The 17,368-nt window shown below is 44.0% G+C and overlaps 1 protein-coding gene across 4 annotated transcripts in view; it reads right to left on the reverse strand.

Moving 5' to 3' along the window:
- LOC117355521 (cadherin-19-like) overlaps positions 1–17,368 on the reverse strand; it is a 277,325-nt gene that overhangs the window by 10,444 nt on the left and 249,513 nt on the right. For all 4 annotated transcript variants that reach the window (XM_033934214.1, XM_033934215.1, XM_033934216.1 and 1 more), the window contains one exon: positions 4,762–4,879. In XM_033934214.1, the coding sequence (XP_033790105.1) occupies positions 4,762–4,879 (118 nt within the window). The remainder of the gene's footprint in view (positions 1–4,761; positions 4,880–17,368) is intronic.

A 17,368-nucleotide genomic window follows, 5' to 3' on the forward strand; every position in this document is an offset into this window, starting at 1 on the left:
ACCAAACTATAACTATAAAAACTTTTAAAAACAATTAAAAAACACAGACAAACAAGAACATAAGGTAAAAGGCAAGAACTACATTAGGCAAAGTAAAAGAAAACAATTAAGGAAAAATCAAGAGATTGGACTGCTGTTAGACTCAGTAGTATTTTTGCTCAGTTGCCCTTAAAAGGACAGTTAGGCCTCAAAGGCATCAAGGAAGAGAAATGTCTTTAGCTTCATTTTAAAGTTATTAAGACCTCCTCTTTTACAAAGCTGCGCTAGTGGCTGCCGCGTGGCAAAAGCTCCGAAGCCCTTTCAGTCCCTGTGGGCTTCAGGACAATTATCACAGTGGCAGTCGTTAGCACAGCTTTGTAAAAGGGGGGGAAAATTACTGACCACGAAACAAACATGGCGTACTGGACTAGAATCAACATGAATTGGGAACTGATTAAAAGATAGAAAATGAAGAGTAGGGTTTAGAGGAGAATTCTCTCAAAGGAGGAACGCGAATAGTGACGTAACACAGCGATCTCTGCTGGGATTGGTGCACTTTAACAATTTATAAATGATCTGGAAATGGGAGCAATGTGGGGCATTGGCTTGGGGGTGGGGGCATCGCGAGGGGACATCGACGCGGGGGCCATGCGTCTGAGCCACGACTTTTTAAAAAAACTTTTTTGTAGGCCAGGGAGCCTGTGGTTTTAACCCGCTTTAACCCGTGGGCTAAAACCATGGGCTCCCAGTGCGGGGAAGGGCAGGGGAGATTCAGGGTGAGAGCGGGGTGGCAGGAGAGATTCTGGGCGAGAGTGGGAGAGTCGGGGCAGGCATATTCAGGGCAGAGCTTCAGGGCAGCAGAGATCAGGCTGCGGGGAACATTTTTGTGGGGTTTGGGGCATTTGTTGGGAGGGGGGGTTTAATTTTTTTTTTTTAATCGGGCAGATATTTTGCATGTGTAAAACTTTCTTCAAATTAGTCCCCTAATTTTCTAACTTCTGTTACTCTATCTTTTCTATCTGCAGTATATACTCCTTCTTTACCTATACACTTTGCTATCCATTAAAATGTTTTATCATATACAGTGGTGCCTCGCATAACGGACGCCTCGCACAGCGAACGCTGCGCACAACGAACTTTATGTCTTGATTCGTACAACGAACTTCGTTTCACACAACGAAGTCGCCCGAGCTGCATCCTTCCGCGCAGGCACTGCGCTTAACTGCCCTCTCTCCGCCTGGCTCCCTCTTGCCCCCCCCCCGACTCCCCGACACGATCGGGGCAAGAGGGAGCCCAAGCCCTCTTGCCCCCCCCGACTCCCCGACACGATCGGGGCAAGAGGGAGCCCAAGCCCTCTTGCCCCCCCGACTCCCCGACACGATCGGGGCAAGAGGGAGCTCAAGCCCTCTTGCCCCCCCGACTCCCCGACACGATCGGGGCAAGAGGGAGCTCAAGCCCTCTTGCCCCCCCGACTCCCCGACACGATCGGGGCAAGAGGGAGCCCAAGCCCTCTTGCCCCCCCGACTCCCCGACACGATCGGGGCAAGAGGGAGCTCAAGCCCTCTTGCCCCCCCGACTCCCCGACACGATCGGGGCAAGAGGGAGCCCAAGCCCTCTTGCCCCCCCGACTCCCCGACACGATCGGGCCAGGAGGGAGCCCAAGTCCTCCTGGCCACGGCGACCCCCTAACCCCACCCTGCACTACATTACGGGCAGGAGGGATCCCAGGCCCTCCTGCCCTCGACGCAAACCCCCCCTCCCCCCAACGACCGCCCCCCCCCAAGAACCTCCGACCGCCCCCCAGCCGACCCGCGACCCCCCTGGCCGACCCCCACGACACCCCCAACCCCCTTCCCCGTACCTTTCTGTAGTTGGCCGGACAGACGGGAGCCAAACCCGCCTGTCCGGCAGGCAGCCAACGACGGAATGAGGCCGGATTGGCCCATCCGTCCCAAAGCTCCGCCTACTGGTGGGGCCTAAGGCGCCTGGGCCAATCAGAATAGGCCCGGGAGCCTTAGGTCCCTCCTGGGGGCGGGGCCTGAGGCACATGGGCCCAACCCGACCATGTGCCTCAGGCCCTGCCCCCAGGAGGGACCTAAGGCTCCCGGGCCTATTCTGATTGGCCCAGGCGCCTTAGGCCCCACCAGTAGGCGGAGCTTTGAGACGGATGGGCCAATCCGGCCTCATTCCGTCGTTGGCTGCCTGCCGGACAGGCGGGTTTGGCTCCCGTCTGTCTGGCCAACTAAACAAAGGTACGGGGAAGGGGGGTGGGGGTGTCGTGGGGGTCGGCCAGGGGGGTCGCGGGTCGGCTGGGGGGGGGCGGTCGTTGGGGGGGGGGGGGTTTGCGTCGAGGGCAGGAGGGCCTGGGATCCCTCCTGCCCGTAATGTAGTGCAGGGTGGGGTTAGGGGGTCGCCGTGGCCAGGAGGACTTGGGCTCCCTCCTGGCCCGATATTGTCGGGGAGTTGGGGAATCGGCGGGGCAAGAGGGCTTGGGCTCCCTCTTGCCCCGATCGTGTCGGGGAGTCGGGGGGGCAAGAGGGCTTGGGCTCCCTCTTGCCCCGATCGAGTCGGGGGGCAAGAGGGCTTGGGCTCCTTCTTGCCCCGATCGTGTCGGGGAGTCGGGGGGGCAAGAGGGCTTGGGCTCCCTCTTGCCCCGATCGTGTCGGGGAGTCGGGGGGCAAGAGGGCTTGGGCTCCCTCTTGCCCCGATCGTGTCGGGGAGTCGGGGGGGCAAGAGGGCTTGAGCTCCCTCTTGCCCCGATCGTGTCGGGGGTGCCAAGGACCACACGGAGTCACCCACCGTACCACCCGATTCGGGTAAGCGCAGGTATCGGTGGGTGGCTTATTTGCGGGGGGGGTGCCTTATTTTACATTTTTTTCTAAAAAGGGGGGGCTGTCTTATTTGATGGCCCTGCCTTATCATCGGGGAAACACGGTAGAAAAAAAAAAAAATGAACAGTTAAGTCCCAGTTTTTGCCGCTGAGACTCTGCCCTCTCTCACTGTAAAATTAGACTCTACTTAGTCTGTCTTTAAATTTAAAAAATGTGTGTTGTTTTAAAAAACAATTATGTTTTTAGATGTATCTAAATAAAAATAATAACCAAAAATTTATCTTTTTTTATGTCATCTTAGCATATTTTATGCTGCAGAACGAATTATTTTTTTTTACATGTATTCCTATGGGAAAACGCGTTTCACATAACGAACGTTTCACATAACAAACTTGCTCCTGGAACCAATTAAGTTCGTTGTGTGAGGCACCACTGTATTGTGATGACATTGTAATGTAGCATACGATGCCATGTTTTGTATTATTATTTTTTTTAAGTTCAAAAGTTTTTTTTATTGATTTTAGCATATAAAAGTACAATAAATGTTAACATGGCAAGATACATACAAGCTGCATCAATGCATGGAGTCACAAAATATTATTAATATAATATAATACAGCAAGCATGAACATAGCTGTTGTCTCCTGGCTCTCTCCACACATTCCTTTGTATTGTTATTTGAATATATGAGAGTGTATGGTGCAGTGGTTAGAGCTACAGCCTCAGCACCTTGGGTTGAAATCCCACACAGCTACTTGTGACCCAGGGCAAGTCATTTAATCCCCCTTTGCCCCAGGTACATTAGGAAGAGTGTGAGCCCACTGGGACAGATAGAGAAAAAATGTTTGAGTACCTGAACATAAACTACTTAAATTATAAGTGGTATATAAATATTAAAAATAAATAATATTTTTACTGTTGTAATTGTCTTTTCTGTAGGTTGACTTATTCTTGCTGTATACCACTTTGAGTTAATTCCTTTAAAATAAATCCTAATAAATAAATGATGTTCAAATTCGAGTTTAGACGTTTTGCAAAAGACATACAAAAATCCAGTAACAAGCATGCCTATTTTCAAAAATGCAAAAGGTCTATCCTGGGGTTTTTTTGGTTGTTGTTGTTTTAAATGACCATTTTTCAAGATGTGCCTCTATCTTTTTGAACCATTTTTGAAAAAAAAACAACCCAAAAAACATAACTACAAGAAAAATGTACACAAGCTGTTGGGATATAGGAGGGGCCAGCATTCTTAGCAGACTGGCCACAAAGACATCCTAGCCTCAGAAGGCATTGCAGTGAACTTCACATAAAAGGTCCCAGGTATACATCTCACTATAATCTCCTTACAGTGTATGACGATGAGGAGCTGTCCAAAACCTACTGTACTCAACAATAGCCCTTATATATGCAGGTGTCATCTATATGATGGTACAGTGGATTTTGGGTGTGTTTAGGTGGGCTTACACACTCTACCACAAGAGTAGTAGTTAAAGTGGGATATAGACCAGGGTCTCCTTCTCTGCAGTCCTCTGTACCAGGCTACTCCTGAGACCTGCTTGCTACTCTACTAGGACTGGCCTTAACATATGAAGCTTTCATGCAGGCGTGGATGTACTGTTTTATTCACATCTTTGGTTGATGGGAGGGGATCAGTGACCACTAGGGGAGTGTAGAAGGATCATGCCTTCATCCCTCAAGTGGTCATCTACTCAGGGTACTTTTTGGCATGTATTTGTTATTAAAACAGGTCTAGCCCCAAACATTAAAAATTGTGCCCTGGATGTATTCTTAAATGTTTGAAGATCGGAATCAGCGATGAAATTGTTGATTGACTCTGTATATTATGTATCAACAAGTCAAGTTATATTTTTAGTTGGAGATTCATGATTATGGAATGCATTGCTAGGTAGTTTAAGATCATGCAGAAATGCTGTACATTTTAGGCAATTACCTTTGTAATCTCTGATAGTAAAATTTGAGTTATTTATGTCTTCTGGAGCCAGACTGAAGTAAAAATGATGGCCTTCCACTGGGTTATCTTTGTCCACTGCACTGATGGTTTGAATTAACTGAAAATAAACAAAATAGATATCAACATTCAGGAGACCCTTTTGTAAAGTGTGATGAAATGAGGTCTTAGCGCAGGTGAAAGTCTTGTATAAGAACAGGCTATGTCCAGATTTATTACGGCATTATAGCTAGGCATTTTCTGTTTTGTTTTGGGGTTTTTCCGGTAGGTCACTTATCCATAGATTCTGTAAAGTCTGTCTAAAGTTAGGCGCCTAACTTAACTAATCAATAGGCTTAATTAGTTCTGAAAATTGGCACTCATAACACTGGAAAACAAATTTTTCCAAAATTTTTGCTTCCTTAAAACAAACTTGTGATTATGATAGACCCCTTCAAAATAAACACAAATATAATTTCCCACTGATTGTATCACATAGGAATTCTGAGAAAAACGGTGCCATCTTTAATTGACTATAACATGTTTTAATGCACAAAGTTTCTGATACGCTGTGATAGTTTGCTGTGGCTAAAAGTGTTTTCCGGCTGATTTTTGTACTCAGTGTCCGATGCATCTCGTTGCAATGTCTAATAGTCAGCAGGCATTGATGAATCCCATTTGCTCTGATATCTTTTTTTCCATAGTGACAATGTCCTGGTGAAACCTTTTGCCATATTCATCACTGACTGCATCAAGATTTGTGGGGAAGAAGTCCAAGTGTGAATGTAGAAAGTACATCTTCAGTGACATGTTGCAGTTCATGGTTTTGAACTGTTTTTATATAGCCTTTTCAGGCAACATCCATCAAGCCTATGTACAAGCATGCCCAGGCATGCCCAGACTGCATCATTTCTATGGACGTTATGCAACCTGCCCTGAATATACACCTGGTCATGCCCACACTATATCCAACAAGGTATAATGTGAACACTATGCCTATATTAAGAATTAAACTAAGAATTAATTGCATTAGCCTAAAAGTATAGTAAGAAATAAAAATATACTTTTTTGTTCAAATGGTCAGTGGTTTTAAACATGATTTTCATGATCAGCAGCCAAAAATCTGTAAGATATACCCAAAGTGTTGAAGCAAAACCTTTGTTGTCCAGCATAATTGATGTTAATTTTTTTTCTTTATTTATCAGTTTTACATTTTAACAAAATCAAACATTTTGTACAGAAAGATTATATGAATACAACGCCTTATAAAGACATATAAGAAAAATTCATTTTCAACAACTTCACTCTATTCACACATTCTCAAGTCCTCAAGTGATCCAAGATTCTATGAGTGAATTAAAAAAATAAACTTTAAACAAAGTAAGAAAGGAGGTATTCAAGGGGCTTATATTTCTACTTTAGCTAGCCGTTGTTGTTCCTTCCTTTTTCAGGCATTTCAGTGTCAGGAAAGTTGTAAGCTGAGCCTGTTCAATAAACACATATTTATTATCTTGGTACCTTACTACACATTTACATGGAAAACGTAAGAAGAAAATACTACCTAGCTGAGCAACACCTGGTTTCAATAAAAGAAATTGACGTCTATGATTTTGAGTGAGCCAGAAGCAGCAGCACACCCTGACCGAGAGGCTGTACCACCTGGGAGCCAGCAGATGGAGATCTCAATGGACCTGTCAAGTCTAGAGACTGCACCAGCGACGAGAACAATGATGGGAGGAAAAAGCCAGGACCAGCAGATTGAAAGTGGTCAAGGTGAGCCAAGACAAAGTTTGCATGAGCTTTCCTTTCACTATGTGAAGCCTGCTGAAGTGACCCTCGATTCAATATGGGACTTGGTTTCCAAGCTAGGAGACTCATTGTCTAAACAGATTAAGGATGGGGAAAATAATTTAAAAACTCAGAAACAAGTAATAGAAGAAAACAAACAAGAAATTTCCAATGTTAAATTAAAAATAGGAGAAATAGAGAAAGAAGTGACTGAGGTTAAACAAGTTCAACGGGCAATAATAAAAGAAAATCAGATTATTAAAAGGAAATTGGAAACAGTGGAAAATAATTATCGAGCCAATAACCTGCGCTGGCTGAATTTTCCAAGAATTCCTTCTATAAATCCAAGGGAAATGATAAAGAGGTACTTCATGGAAATTTTGAATATTCCTGAGGATTCGATACCTCCCAGCACTCGGGTATACTATTTACTGGGTAGAGTACTGGAACAGCAAATGGAGGATCAGATCCAGGTGGAGCAGGAACCTCAATTAGACTTGACTGCAATGTTGGAAGTATCTGATAAGGATTTGGCTAAACCAGCAACTCTTCTATTATTTGTTCTATTACAAAACTGCGATAGCATTTTCTAGTACTGGGAGCCGTGCTGAATGGCCCATGCTGCTCCCGATGCTCATTGAGTTCCTATGAGCATCGAGAGCAGTGCGGGCCATTCAGCGCAGCTTCCCGTGCTAGAAAATGCTATTGCAGCTTCGTAAGAGGGGGTAAGTGTGATTCTATACAGTGTGTCTATCTTTTATAGAATGTTGTCTAGCACCACACTAATTGCCATCAATTTTTTATGACATATATAGAATTAGGGTCTAACAGCTTCATATTTAGGATGTACTACGTGCTACTGTGCCAACCCTGCATAATGTTACATTACATTACATTAGTGACTTATATTCCACCTTTACCTTGCAGTTCTAAGTGGATTACAATATAAGACAGCTGGACATATCCAGGAAGTTACAATTTAGGGGATGTTTACAGTTCTAAGCAGGAAATAGTACAAGATAGCTGGGATTTTCTAGGAAGTTACAATTGGGGGATGCTTACATAGTAGATGCAGGGGGATTACTGTATAGGGAAGGTTTAAAAGAGGAGGCAGAGGGGAGAAGTTGGGGAAGGGAGGAGAATTGAGGAATACTAGTAGGGAAGAAGGGTTTAGGCTTGGTTACTTGTTAGGGTCAGTTGGGAGGTTGTATAGTTTTTTTTGAATAGTAGGGTTTTGATTTCTTTTCGGAATGATTTAAAGTCACTTGTAGTTGATAACAAGTTGGAGATAAAGGGGTCTAGTTTCGCTGCCTGCGTTGCTAAGAAGCCGTCGTACATCTTCTTTCGCTGAGTTCCCTTGAGCGGAGGATAGGCGAATATGTTCTGGGTTATTCTTGTTCTGGAAGTGCAGTTAAAATTTAGACGGTTGTTGAGGTAGGTGGGTGCAGAACTGTTTATTGCTTTGTATAGTAGACAATAAAATTTGAATTGGATTCGAGCACATATTGGTGGCCAGTAAGAGTCAAGGTAGGCATTAGTGATATGGTCGAATTTTCTGAGAGAGTAGATCAGCCTGAGGGCTGTGTTTTGAATGGTCTGCAGTTGGTTTATCAAGTTTGTGGGGCATGGAAGGTAGAGGATATTGCAATAGTCCACTAGTCCTTGGACAAGGGATTGAACTATGATCCTGTAGTGGTCTTTTTCAAAGAATTTTCTTATTTTTCGAAGGTTGCGCATGGTGAAAAATGCTTTTTGAGTAGTTAGTAAAATAAAAATGAGAAATTAAACATTATTCCGTGAATGAGAGACTTGTGTTGAAATTAACCTGGAAATATTGATTTGTTTTTCAGTTTTGGATATATTAGTTATCTAATTAGTCCCAGATTATGTATAGTTGCGCAGCATAGATTTGTGTACTATTTAATTATTTAACAAGATAATCAGTGCCAATAATTGACAATTAACACCTAATAATTGACACTAACACTAATTAGCAGTTACAAGTACAACTTTATATAAAGCAATACATGTAAATTCTAATATGCAAATCCCAAAAAGGTGGCATGGCCAGGAGAGGAGCATGGATGGATCATGGGCATTCTTAAAAGTTAGGTGCGCTGCTATAGAATATGCCCACTTTATGCACAACTTATGCATAGGTATTTAGGCATGTTTTTCATTGGACAAAATGGGTGTGCCTAAATGTTAGTCATGCGTATAGATGTTAAGTGTGATTCTATATACAGTCAAACCTCGGTTTGTGAGTGTTTTGCAAGATGAGCAAAACATTCAAGCAATTAGGGACTCGATTTGCGAGCATTGCCCCCACCCACCAACCCATGAATGACTTCCCCTGAGAACTGGCATCGCTCTCTCCACTCGCGAACGTCCACCCTGCGTGAATCGGCATCCTCCGCCAGCCCAAACAGAAGCCTTAGCCCACAGGACATGCCGGTGAATGAAGATCCTTCCTGTTGCCTGGGCCTTGAGCATCTGCGAATGCTCAAGGCCTTCTGGTTCTCGCTCTTTCTGAGATTCTCGGAGATCTCTGAGAATCTCAGAGAGAGCGATAGCCAGAAGCCCTTGAGCATGTGCAGTTACTCAAGGCCCAGGCAACAGGAAGGATCTTCGTTCACCGGCACCGGCATGTCCTGGGGCTGCGTGCCGGTGCCAGATGGGGTAAGGCTTCTGTTTGGGCTGTCAGGGGATGCCGGTTTGCACAGTGAGGGTTCGCAAGCAGGGTGAGCAATGCCAGTTCTCGGTTTACGAGCATGCTTCTGGAACAAATTATGCTCGTAAACCAGGGTTCCACTGTATGGTGAGTATCTTTTATAGAACGGCACTTAATGCTGTTCTGATTGGCACCGATCTTTTAGGCATCATATATAGAATGTGGGGGTCAGTGCAAAGTGAATGTAGGAAGTTTTGCCCCCCCCCCACATTTTGCCCCCAGAATGGACAGATGCCTAACCACCCCAACAGATGTCTAATCTGCCCCTGGAATTTTTACCCCTACACATTATGCTCCTGGAATCTTTTGCACCCTCCATATTTTGCTCCCATGATTTTTCACCCCCAACATTCACTGCGAGCCTAGGGAGGTGCATAGGGCTGTTAAAGCTTAACCAAGGCTAGATGTGGGCATTGTTTCACCCGCAAATGGCCTTAGGCAAGCTTAGGCTGCCCTAGGCATTTCTCTAGGGCCGCAGAAGGTACCTGAAATGTAGACCAGCAAAATGCTGGTCTACATTTTAAATAGACGTGGCCGCAGAGCCAATCACAGCAAAGGAATCTCCCTGCAGTGATCAGTTTAATGGCTGCAGCAGAGAACTGGTCCCCCATGAATATGACCAGCAGGAGGGATGCCCACTCCCTGCTGCTGGAACCCCAAAGCCCCTCCACCCCTAAATGTCCATGGCAATAAAAGTGGCCAATTCCTTCTGCTGCCACTTCCCCCTCAAGACATCCCCCCAGCACAAGGGAAGCATACTCCCTCCTACTGTCACTCCACAAAGATCACCAGCAGGGGGGATGTCCACTCCCTCCTGCCAAAAACTCACCCACCCTCCACAGATCACCAGCAGGAGGAATGGCCAGTCCCTCCTATTGGAAATCCACCTACCTACCAAAGATTACCGGCAGGAGGGATGCCCAGTCCCTCCTGCCAGAACACTCTGAAGACATGCCCCCCAACCACCCCAAGTTTACCCAGACCCCACAAGGACCTATTTTTCATAGGCCAGCAGGAAGGATGCATATTCCCTCCGGCAGGCAGGTCCGCATCCACAGAATGGTGGGTCTTCCCTTTCCTGATGCATCCTGGGATATACTGGGGAGGAGCCTAATGCCCCTCCCATTTGAGTGCTCTAAGGGATCTGACCAATCAGAATCTTAGGCCACTCCCAGTGCATCCCAGAATACACTGGAAGAGATGCCTAAGATTCTGGTTGGTCCAAGTGCCTAAGACCCCTCCTATGGGAGGGGCTTTAGGCACTTGGGCCAATCAGGTCCTTAGGCCAATCCCCGGTATATCCCAGGATGCACCAGGAAAGCCCACCATTCTGTGTAGGTGGTCCTGCCGGCTGGAGCGAATAAGCATCCCTCCGGCCAGCCTCAAAAAATAGGGACTGGTGGGGTCCGAGTGGGCTTTGGGGGGGGTCAGGGTGTTCAGGGGGGTTATGGCAGGAGGGACTTGACATCTCTCCTGTTGGTGATCTTCGGGGGTGAATGGGTTTCCAGCAGGAGGGACTGGACATCCCACCTGCCAGGGATCTTTGGCGGGTAGATGGGCTTCAGGCAATTGGGACTGGGCATCCCTTCTTCTGGTGATCTTCATGGGGTGGGGTTTTACTGCAGGAAGGACTGAGAATCCCTCCTGGTAGTGATATTCAGGGGAGTAGCAGCAGGAAGGAGTGGGCATCCCTCCTTATGGGGGATGTCTTGGGTGGTGGTGGCAGGAGGAATTGGGCACTTCTCCTACCAGGAGATGTTTAAGGGGGTGGCGACATGAGGAACTGGGTACTCCTCCTGCCATGGTCATTTGGGGGTGGGAGGGCTTTGGGGGTTCCAGCAGGAGGGAGTGGGCATCCCTCCTACTGGTCATCTTCATGTTGGAGGGGAGGGGACGGGTTCCTTGCTGTAGCTGATAAACTGATTGCAGCAGGGAGATTCCCTTGCTGTGATAAGCTCAGCAGCAACACGATTCTCTAAGCAGTGCCTTTGACATGGATACCGGTTAGAAGATCTGGATGGTTAGGCATCTGTCCATCAAGACATATGTGATTCTATATAGGACGCCCATGTGCGATTCTCAAAAGCTGCTTAGGTGAATTGAAAGTTCTAGGAACATAAGATTGATCAACTTTCCTAGAAGTACTATGGTTACTCCTAGGGAAATGTTAAAGAAGTACATGATAGAGGTTTTGGATATCACTGAGGAGTTTTTACCTCCTCTAACACAGGTTTATTATCTGCCCACTAAAATACAGAATCAGCAGCAAAAAATTGCTGCTGATTTGAATGTAACCACATTGCTTGAAATGTAACAACATTGCTTGAAATATCTGAGAGATGGTAACGCCAGCCACTTTATTATTGACGGTGGCTTTGGCCCCAGATAAGAATTTTCTCATAAAAAATTGCTTCAAAAACAAACAAAAGGAATTTTTAGGTTTTTAAAATTCAGATGTACCCAGATTTAGCTAGAGATACCCAGAAACAAAGGAGATAATTTCTATTGTTACGACCTGGAGTTTTAGCTATGGGGATAACATTTTATTTACGCAACCCTTGCAAATGTGTTATATATTATTCCTCTCAAAAATATGTTTTCTTTGAACCCTTGCAACTGACGACTTTCCTATCGCTATCGCGATTGGAAAGAGGAAAAAGAAAAATCTAAGCCTAAAGCCCTGAATAAAGTAGAAATAAGGCAGCTTTGAGTTCAGACAGTTTAGTGGTGTCTCTTCTTTTTTAATTTTCATTATTATTATTCCCATTAGGTTAAATCTTGGATCTCATGATTCAATGAGGACTTGAGTTGAATTTAAGCATGTACTATTTTTTTTTTAATTCTATGTTGCTATGTAAATAATTTTCTGCTTAAAATTCCTTTCTGTACAAGTTGATACTTGATAGTATAATTGAAAACAATAAAATAATAATAATAATAAATAAAGCTGCTTAGGTGGTTGATGAGACTGGGTATTCTATGCGGAATCCGACCCTTACTGCCTAAATCAATAGGCGCTGTTGAACATGGCACCTATCCCATGTCAATCAAAGTTAGGCACCATTTATAAATCGCACCGCGTAGCACTGCCTAACTCAACTTAGATGCCGGTAAGCATCATAATGTTAGGCGCCTGTATATTAGGCCATGGTTTTCCTGGCCTAATTTATCGGCACCTAACACAGATACCTAAGTCATTCCATAGCTAAACTCTACCCCTAACCACACCTACTTTTCAGGTAGACACTTCTAGGCGCTGTTCCAATTTTCACACAGAACTTAATTAACTGACTTTTAATGGTGTTCTCAATTATTACACCATTTAAGACAAATTTCACGTGGAAATCGGTTAGGTGCCACTAGGCACCATTTACAGAATCAGAGCCTAAGTGCTCACTCATTAAGCATGTGATCATCAGATAGTACATGTCAATGTAGCTGTGCTGAATAGCACAGAACATACCCACTTTCTGCCACAGACATGACCTTTGTACCAAAAAAATAAAATTAGTTTTATTAGTGCATTAGTAGTGTGCACACATCCCAAAATGCCCTGCATATGTCATTTTTTGCTGCATAAAGTATATGTTAGTGATTACTGGAGCTATGTAAAAGTGCCCCTAAGTGTGCTCTGATTTCATTTTATTTGCATGAAATTCATGGCTTATTTGTTGATAGCTGACATGTGCATATTAAGTTGGTGTTGCCTATCTTACCATGGATCTAATTTAACAAATTCTGTTTTGTCCTAAAGGAACCAAATATGATACCTGGATATGTTTATGTTTTGGAGACTATCTGATATAAAATGATTTCAACATCAGATATGAGAGAGGGGAGATATGGTAGAGATATGACTGAGTGAAATGGAATGAGTATATGTGAATTGCTTGTTTACTCTTTCCAAAAATACTTGAACTAGGGGGCATGTGATAAAGCTACTAAGTAGCAGATTTAAAACAAACCGGAGAAAATATTTCTTCACTCAATGTGTAATTAAACTCTGGAATTTGTTGCAGGAGAATATAGTGAAAGCATGTTCTCTCAGGTCAGTGGATCCACTATATATAAAAACAACCTTCAGACCTCACAGCATACCCTGAAGAAAGCCACTGCATGATGACTGAAACATCGCTTTCTACCTGACAAGACACAGTGAGACCCAGAAACCTGCAACCAGCGTGGTGAAAGCAGTTGGTTTAGCAGGGTTTATGTTTCAAGTTTATTTAAATGAAAAACAATTAGGGTGACAAGACAAGGACAGACGAGGTAAGGTAAGGAAAGCCCACGTGGAAAATAGGGAAAGATACATTACCATAACAGAAAAGTAAACAAAGATAAATTACATGGGGGAAAATGGGTTGTATAAAACAAAAATGTTATAATAAAAGCCTTATAAGCATCATTAAAAAGAAACATTTTAAAGCCAGATCTGAATCTGGCTAAAAAGGTTTCATGGCAAAAATAGGCAGGAAGAACATTCCATAAAGTATTAGCTGTTACAGAGAATATGGGATTATGAATGGTGTTATAAATGATGTGGTGTACTAAAGGAATAATAATAAGATTTTGTTGACCAGAGCATTTGAATAATTTCCTAAAAGAGAAGTTCATAAGCCATTATTAAGATGGCATGGGGAAATCTACTGCTTATTCCTTGAATAAGCAGCATAAAATCTTGGGGGGAGGGGGTTAGTTTTTTTTGGGGGGAGGGGAGTTGCCCTTAGAACAGAGGTAGGCAATTCTGGTCCTCATGAGTCGGAGCCAGGTCAGGTTTTCAGGATATCCACAATAAATATGCATGAGATAGATTTGTTCTCAAGGAGGCAGTGCATGTAAATCCATTTCATACATATTCATTGTGGATATCCTGAAAACCTGACCTGGCTCCAGCTCTCAAGGACCAGAATTGCCTACCCCTGCCTTAGAATCTTGTCAGTTACTTGTGACCTTAGTTGGTCACAGTTAGAAACAGGATGTTGGGCTTGATGGACCTTCGGTCTGTCTCAGTATAGCAACTCTTATGTTCTTATTTTGAAATATTTTTTTTTTCCCCAGATAGATTGGAGGAATGATCGAAATAACCAGCATATATGTATCATCAGTTCCAAATTTGGTCAGTAGTAACTTATTCACATTTGAAGACAGTGCTTTTCTAGGTTCAGAAAGCTTCAGTGTCATATATATTTACTGCTGTTACACAATTCAATTTCATTTTTATGGGATACTTTTATGCTCACTGCTTTATTTCACTATTTTTTTTTCTAACATCTCTATTATTCTACTGCCATCCTTCTCTTCCTCTGTGTATATTCAATTTGTTCCTTTTCTTCAGACTTTTCCAGCAATCTCTCCCAAGGTTTTGCTGTCTTTAAAGACAGTTGCTTCACTCAAAGGATTGAATGTTCCTTTATTGGGGTGTTAATTTAACAGTCCCAGAGCATCCTAGATTTATTAAAGTCAGATGTTAGGTACTTAATGTCCCCAGAACATCCTGCATTTTTGTTCCAAATTCACATGGTATCTGGGAATTACTGGCCTACACTGCAACCAGTTTATATCAGCAATTCTAATTGGCCAGTTGTAGGACCAGTTAAGACGAGGTGAAGGACATGTGGAAAGAGTGAAGGGATCCTGTTCCATTCCTCGTGACTACTATATGCCTCTTGGCCCGTTAATTTCTTGCTTTCACTTTTCTACCCTTTTGCGGCATGCCTCTGTGAAATGAAAAGTTAGAGGTTTTGCATGTCTTAAACAGTTGCAGTTTGGATAATCAATATTATTGTTATAGTGCTAGATTTGCTTTTTTCACATTGTACTGCACCTTGAAGTGGGGTAAACTAAGGGAGAAAACCCCAAACACTTCACACAAGACAGGTAATAACTAGGGGAAGGGATAAAAATTAATCAGGAGAGTTTAAATGTATATGTGTTTTAATTAAACTGATTTAGTCACTGCTTGCTGAGATCAACAGCCATAGCTCAGAGCCAGTAAGTTTACTGGAATGTGGTAGACTGCACGGAGCCCGATGTTGTGCAAATGTGACCAAGGCTTTGCTTAAGAAGACAAGCCAAAATGTCATCTTTGGAGGGAAAAAGTAGGCCTATATCAAACAAATAGATTATATTCTTGTTTGGTCATAGAAACATAGAAAGATGACGGCAGAAAAGGGCTATAGCCCATCAAGTCTGCCCACTCTACTGACCCACCCCATTAAGTCTGAGTACTAATGACCTAGTTCCTTAACTCGACCCTCGTAAGGATCCCACTAGGGCATCCCATTTATTCTTAAAGTCAAGCATGCTGATGGCCTTGATCACCTGCTCTGGAAGCTTGTTCCAGTGATCTACAACCCTTTCTGTGAAGAAATACTTCCTTACGACACTATCGAATTTCCCTCCTCTGAGTTTGAGCGGATGCCCCCTTGTGACCGAGGATCCTTTGAGAAAGAAGATGTCTTCTTCCACCTCGACACGTCCCGTGATGTATTTAAATGTTTCAATCATGTCCCCCCTCTCCCTGCGTTCCTCTAGAGTGTAGAGCTGCAATTTGTTTAGTCTTTCTTCGTATGAGAGACCCTTGAGCCCCGAGATCATCCTAGTGGCCATCCGCTGAACCGACTCAACTCTAAGCACGCCTTTACGGTAATGTGGCCTCCAGAATTGCACACAGTACTCCAGATGAGGTCTCATCATGGTTCTGTACAGTGGCATTATAACTTCAGATTTGCGGCTAACGAAGCTTCTATTGATACATCCCATAAGTTGCCTTGCTTTGGATGAGGCCTTCTCCACTTGTTTGGCGGCCTTCATGTCTGCACTGATGATTACTCCCAAGTCTCTTTCTTCTGAAGTCCTAGCTAGTGTTTCTCCATTTAAGGTGTAAGGTTTGCATGGATTTCTGCTACCGATATGCATAACCTTACATTTCTTAGCGTTGAAGTCCAGCTGCCATGTTGAGGACCAGTTTTCCAACATAAGCAGATCCTGCGTCATACTATCCTGCAGATTGCTTTCACTTACTATATTACATAGTTTGGCTTCATCAGCGAATAGAGTTACTTTACCCTGAAGCCCTCGGGTCAAGTCCCTTATGAATATGTTAAAAAGGAGTGGACCCAGGACCGAGCCCTGTGGCACTCCGCTGGTCACCTCCGATGTCTCAGAGAGGGTGCCGTTGACCACCACCCTCTGACGTCTTCCACTAAGCCAATCATTGACCCATGCAATTAGTGTCTCACCTAACCCCATCGATTTCATCTCGTTTAATAGTCTACGGTGTGGGACGCTGTCGGAAGCCTTACTGAAATCCAAGTACACTATGTCCAGAGACTCTCCCGAGTCTAGCTTTCCTGTTACCCAATCAAAGAAGCTGATAAGATTGGATTGGCATCCTGTGACTCTTCTGCCATGTGACTGTGGCTCTCCAGGCCCCGACCCTTTAATCTCCCTCGCAATCCCACAATCCCCTCTCCTCTTGGTCCTACCAGGGTACCTAGTGGTCAAGTAGGGGTCTTCGTAGCATTATTTTGAACCCATGAATCTTATGAAGTAGAATGATTGAGAATCTTGCCTCTCTCCCATTCAACATGGGTACCAGAGTTAGGAGTGTAGGACTCGGGTGGGGTGTGCTTCTCTTGGGACACCAATCAGTAGATCAGTGCTGTGGAGGACTGTAAGTTAAGAATATAAGAATAGCCTTACTGGTTCAGACCAATGGTCCATCAAGCCCAGTAGCCCGTTCTCACGTTAACCAATCCAGGTCACTAGCACCTGGCCAAAACACAAGGAGTAGCAATATTCCATGCTACCGATACAGGGCAAGCAGTGGCTTTCCCCATGTCTTTCTCAATAACAGACTATGGACTTTTTCTCCAGGAAATTGTCCAAACCTTTCTTAAAACCAGTTACACTATCTGCTCATACCACAACCTCTGGCAACACATTCCAGAGCTTAACTAGTCTCTGAGTAAAAAATATGTCCTCCTATTGGTTTTAAAAGTATTTCCCTGTAACTTCATCAAGTGGCCCCTAATCTTTATAATTTCTGATGGAGTAAGAAACTGATCCACTTTTACCCATCCCACACCA

Source organism: Geotrypetes seraphini, chromosome 2 (assembly GCF_902459505.1).
Source record: "Geotrypetes seraphini chromosome 2, aGeoSer1.1, whole genome shotgun sequence".
Taxonomy (NCBI): domain Eukaryota; kingdom Metazoa; phylum Chordata; class Amphibia; order Gymnophiona; family Dermophiidae; genus Geotrypetes; species Geotrypetes seraphini.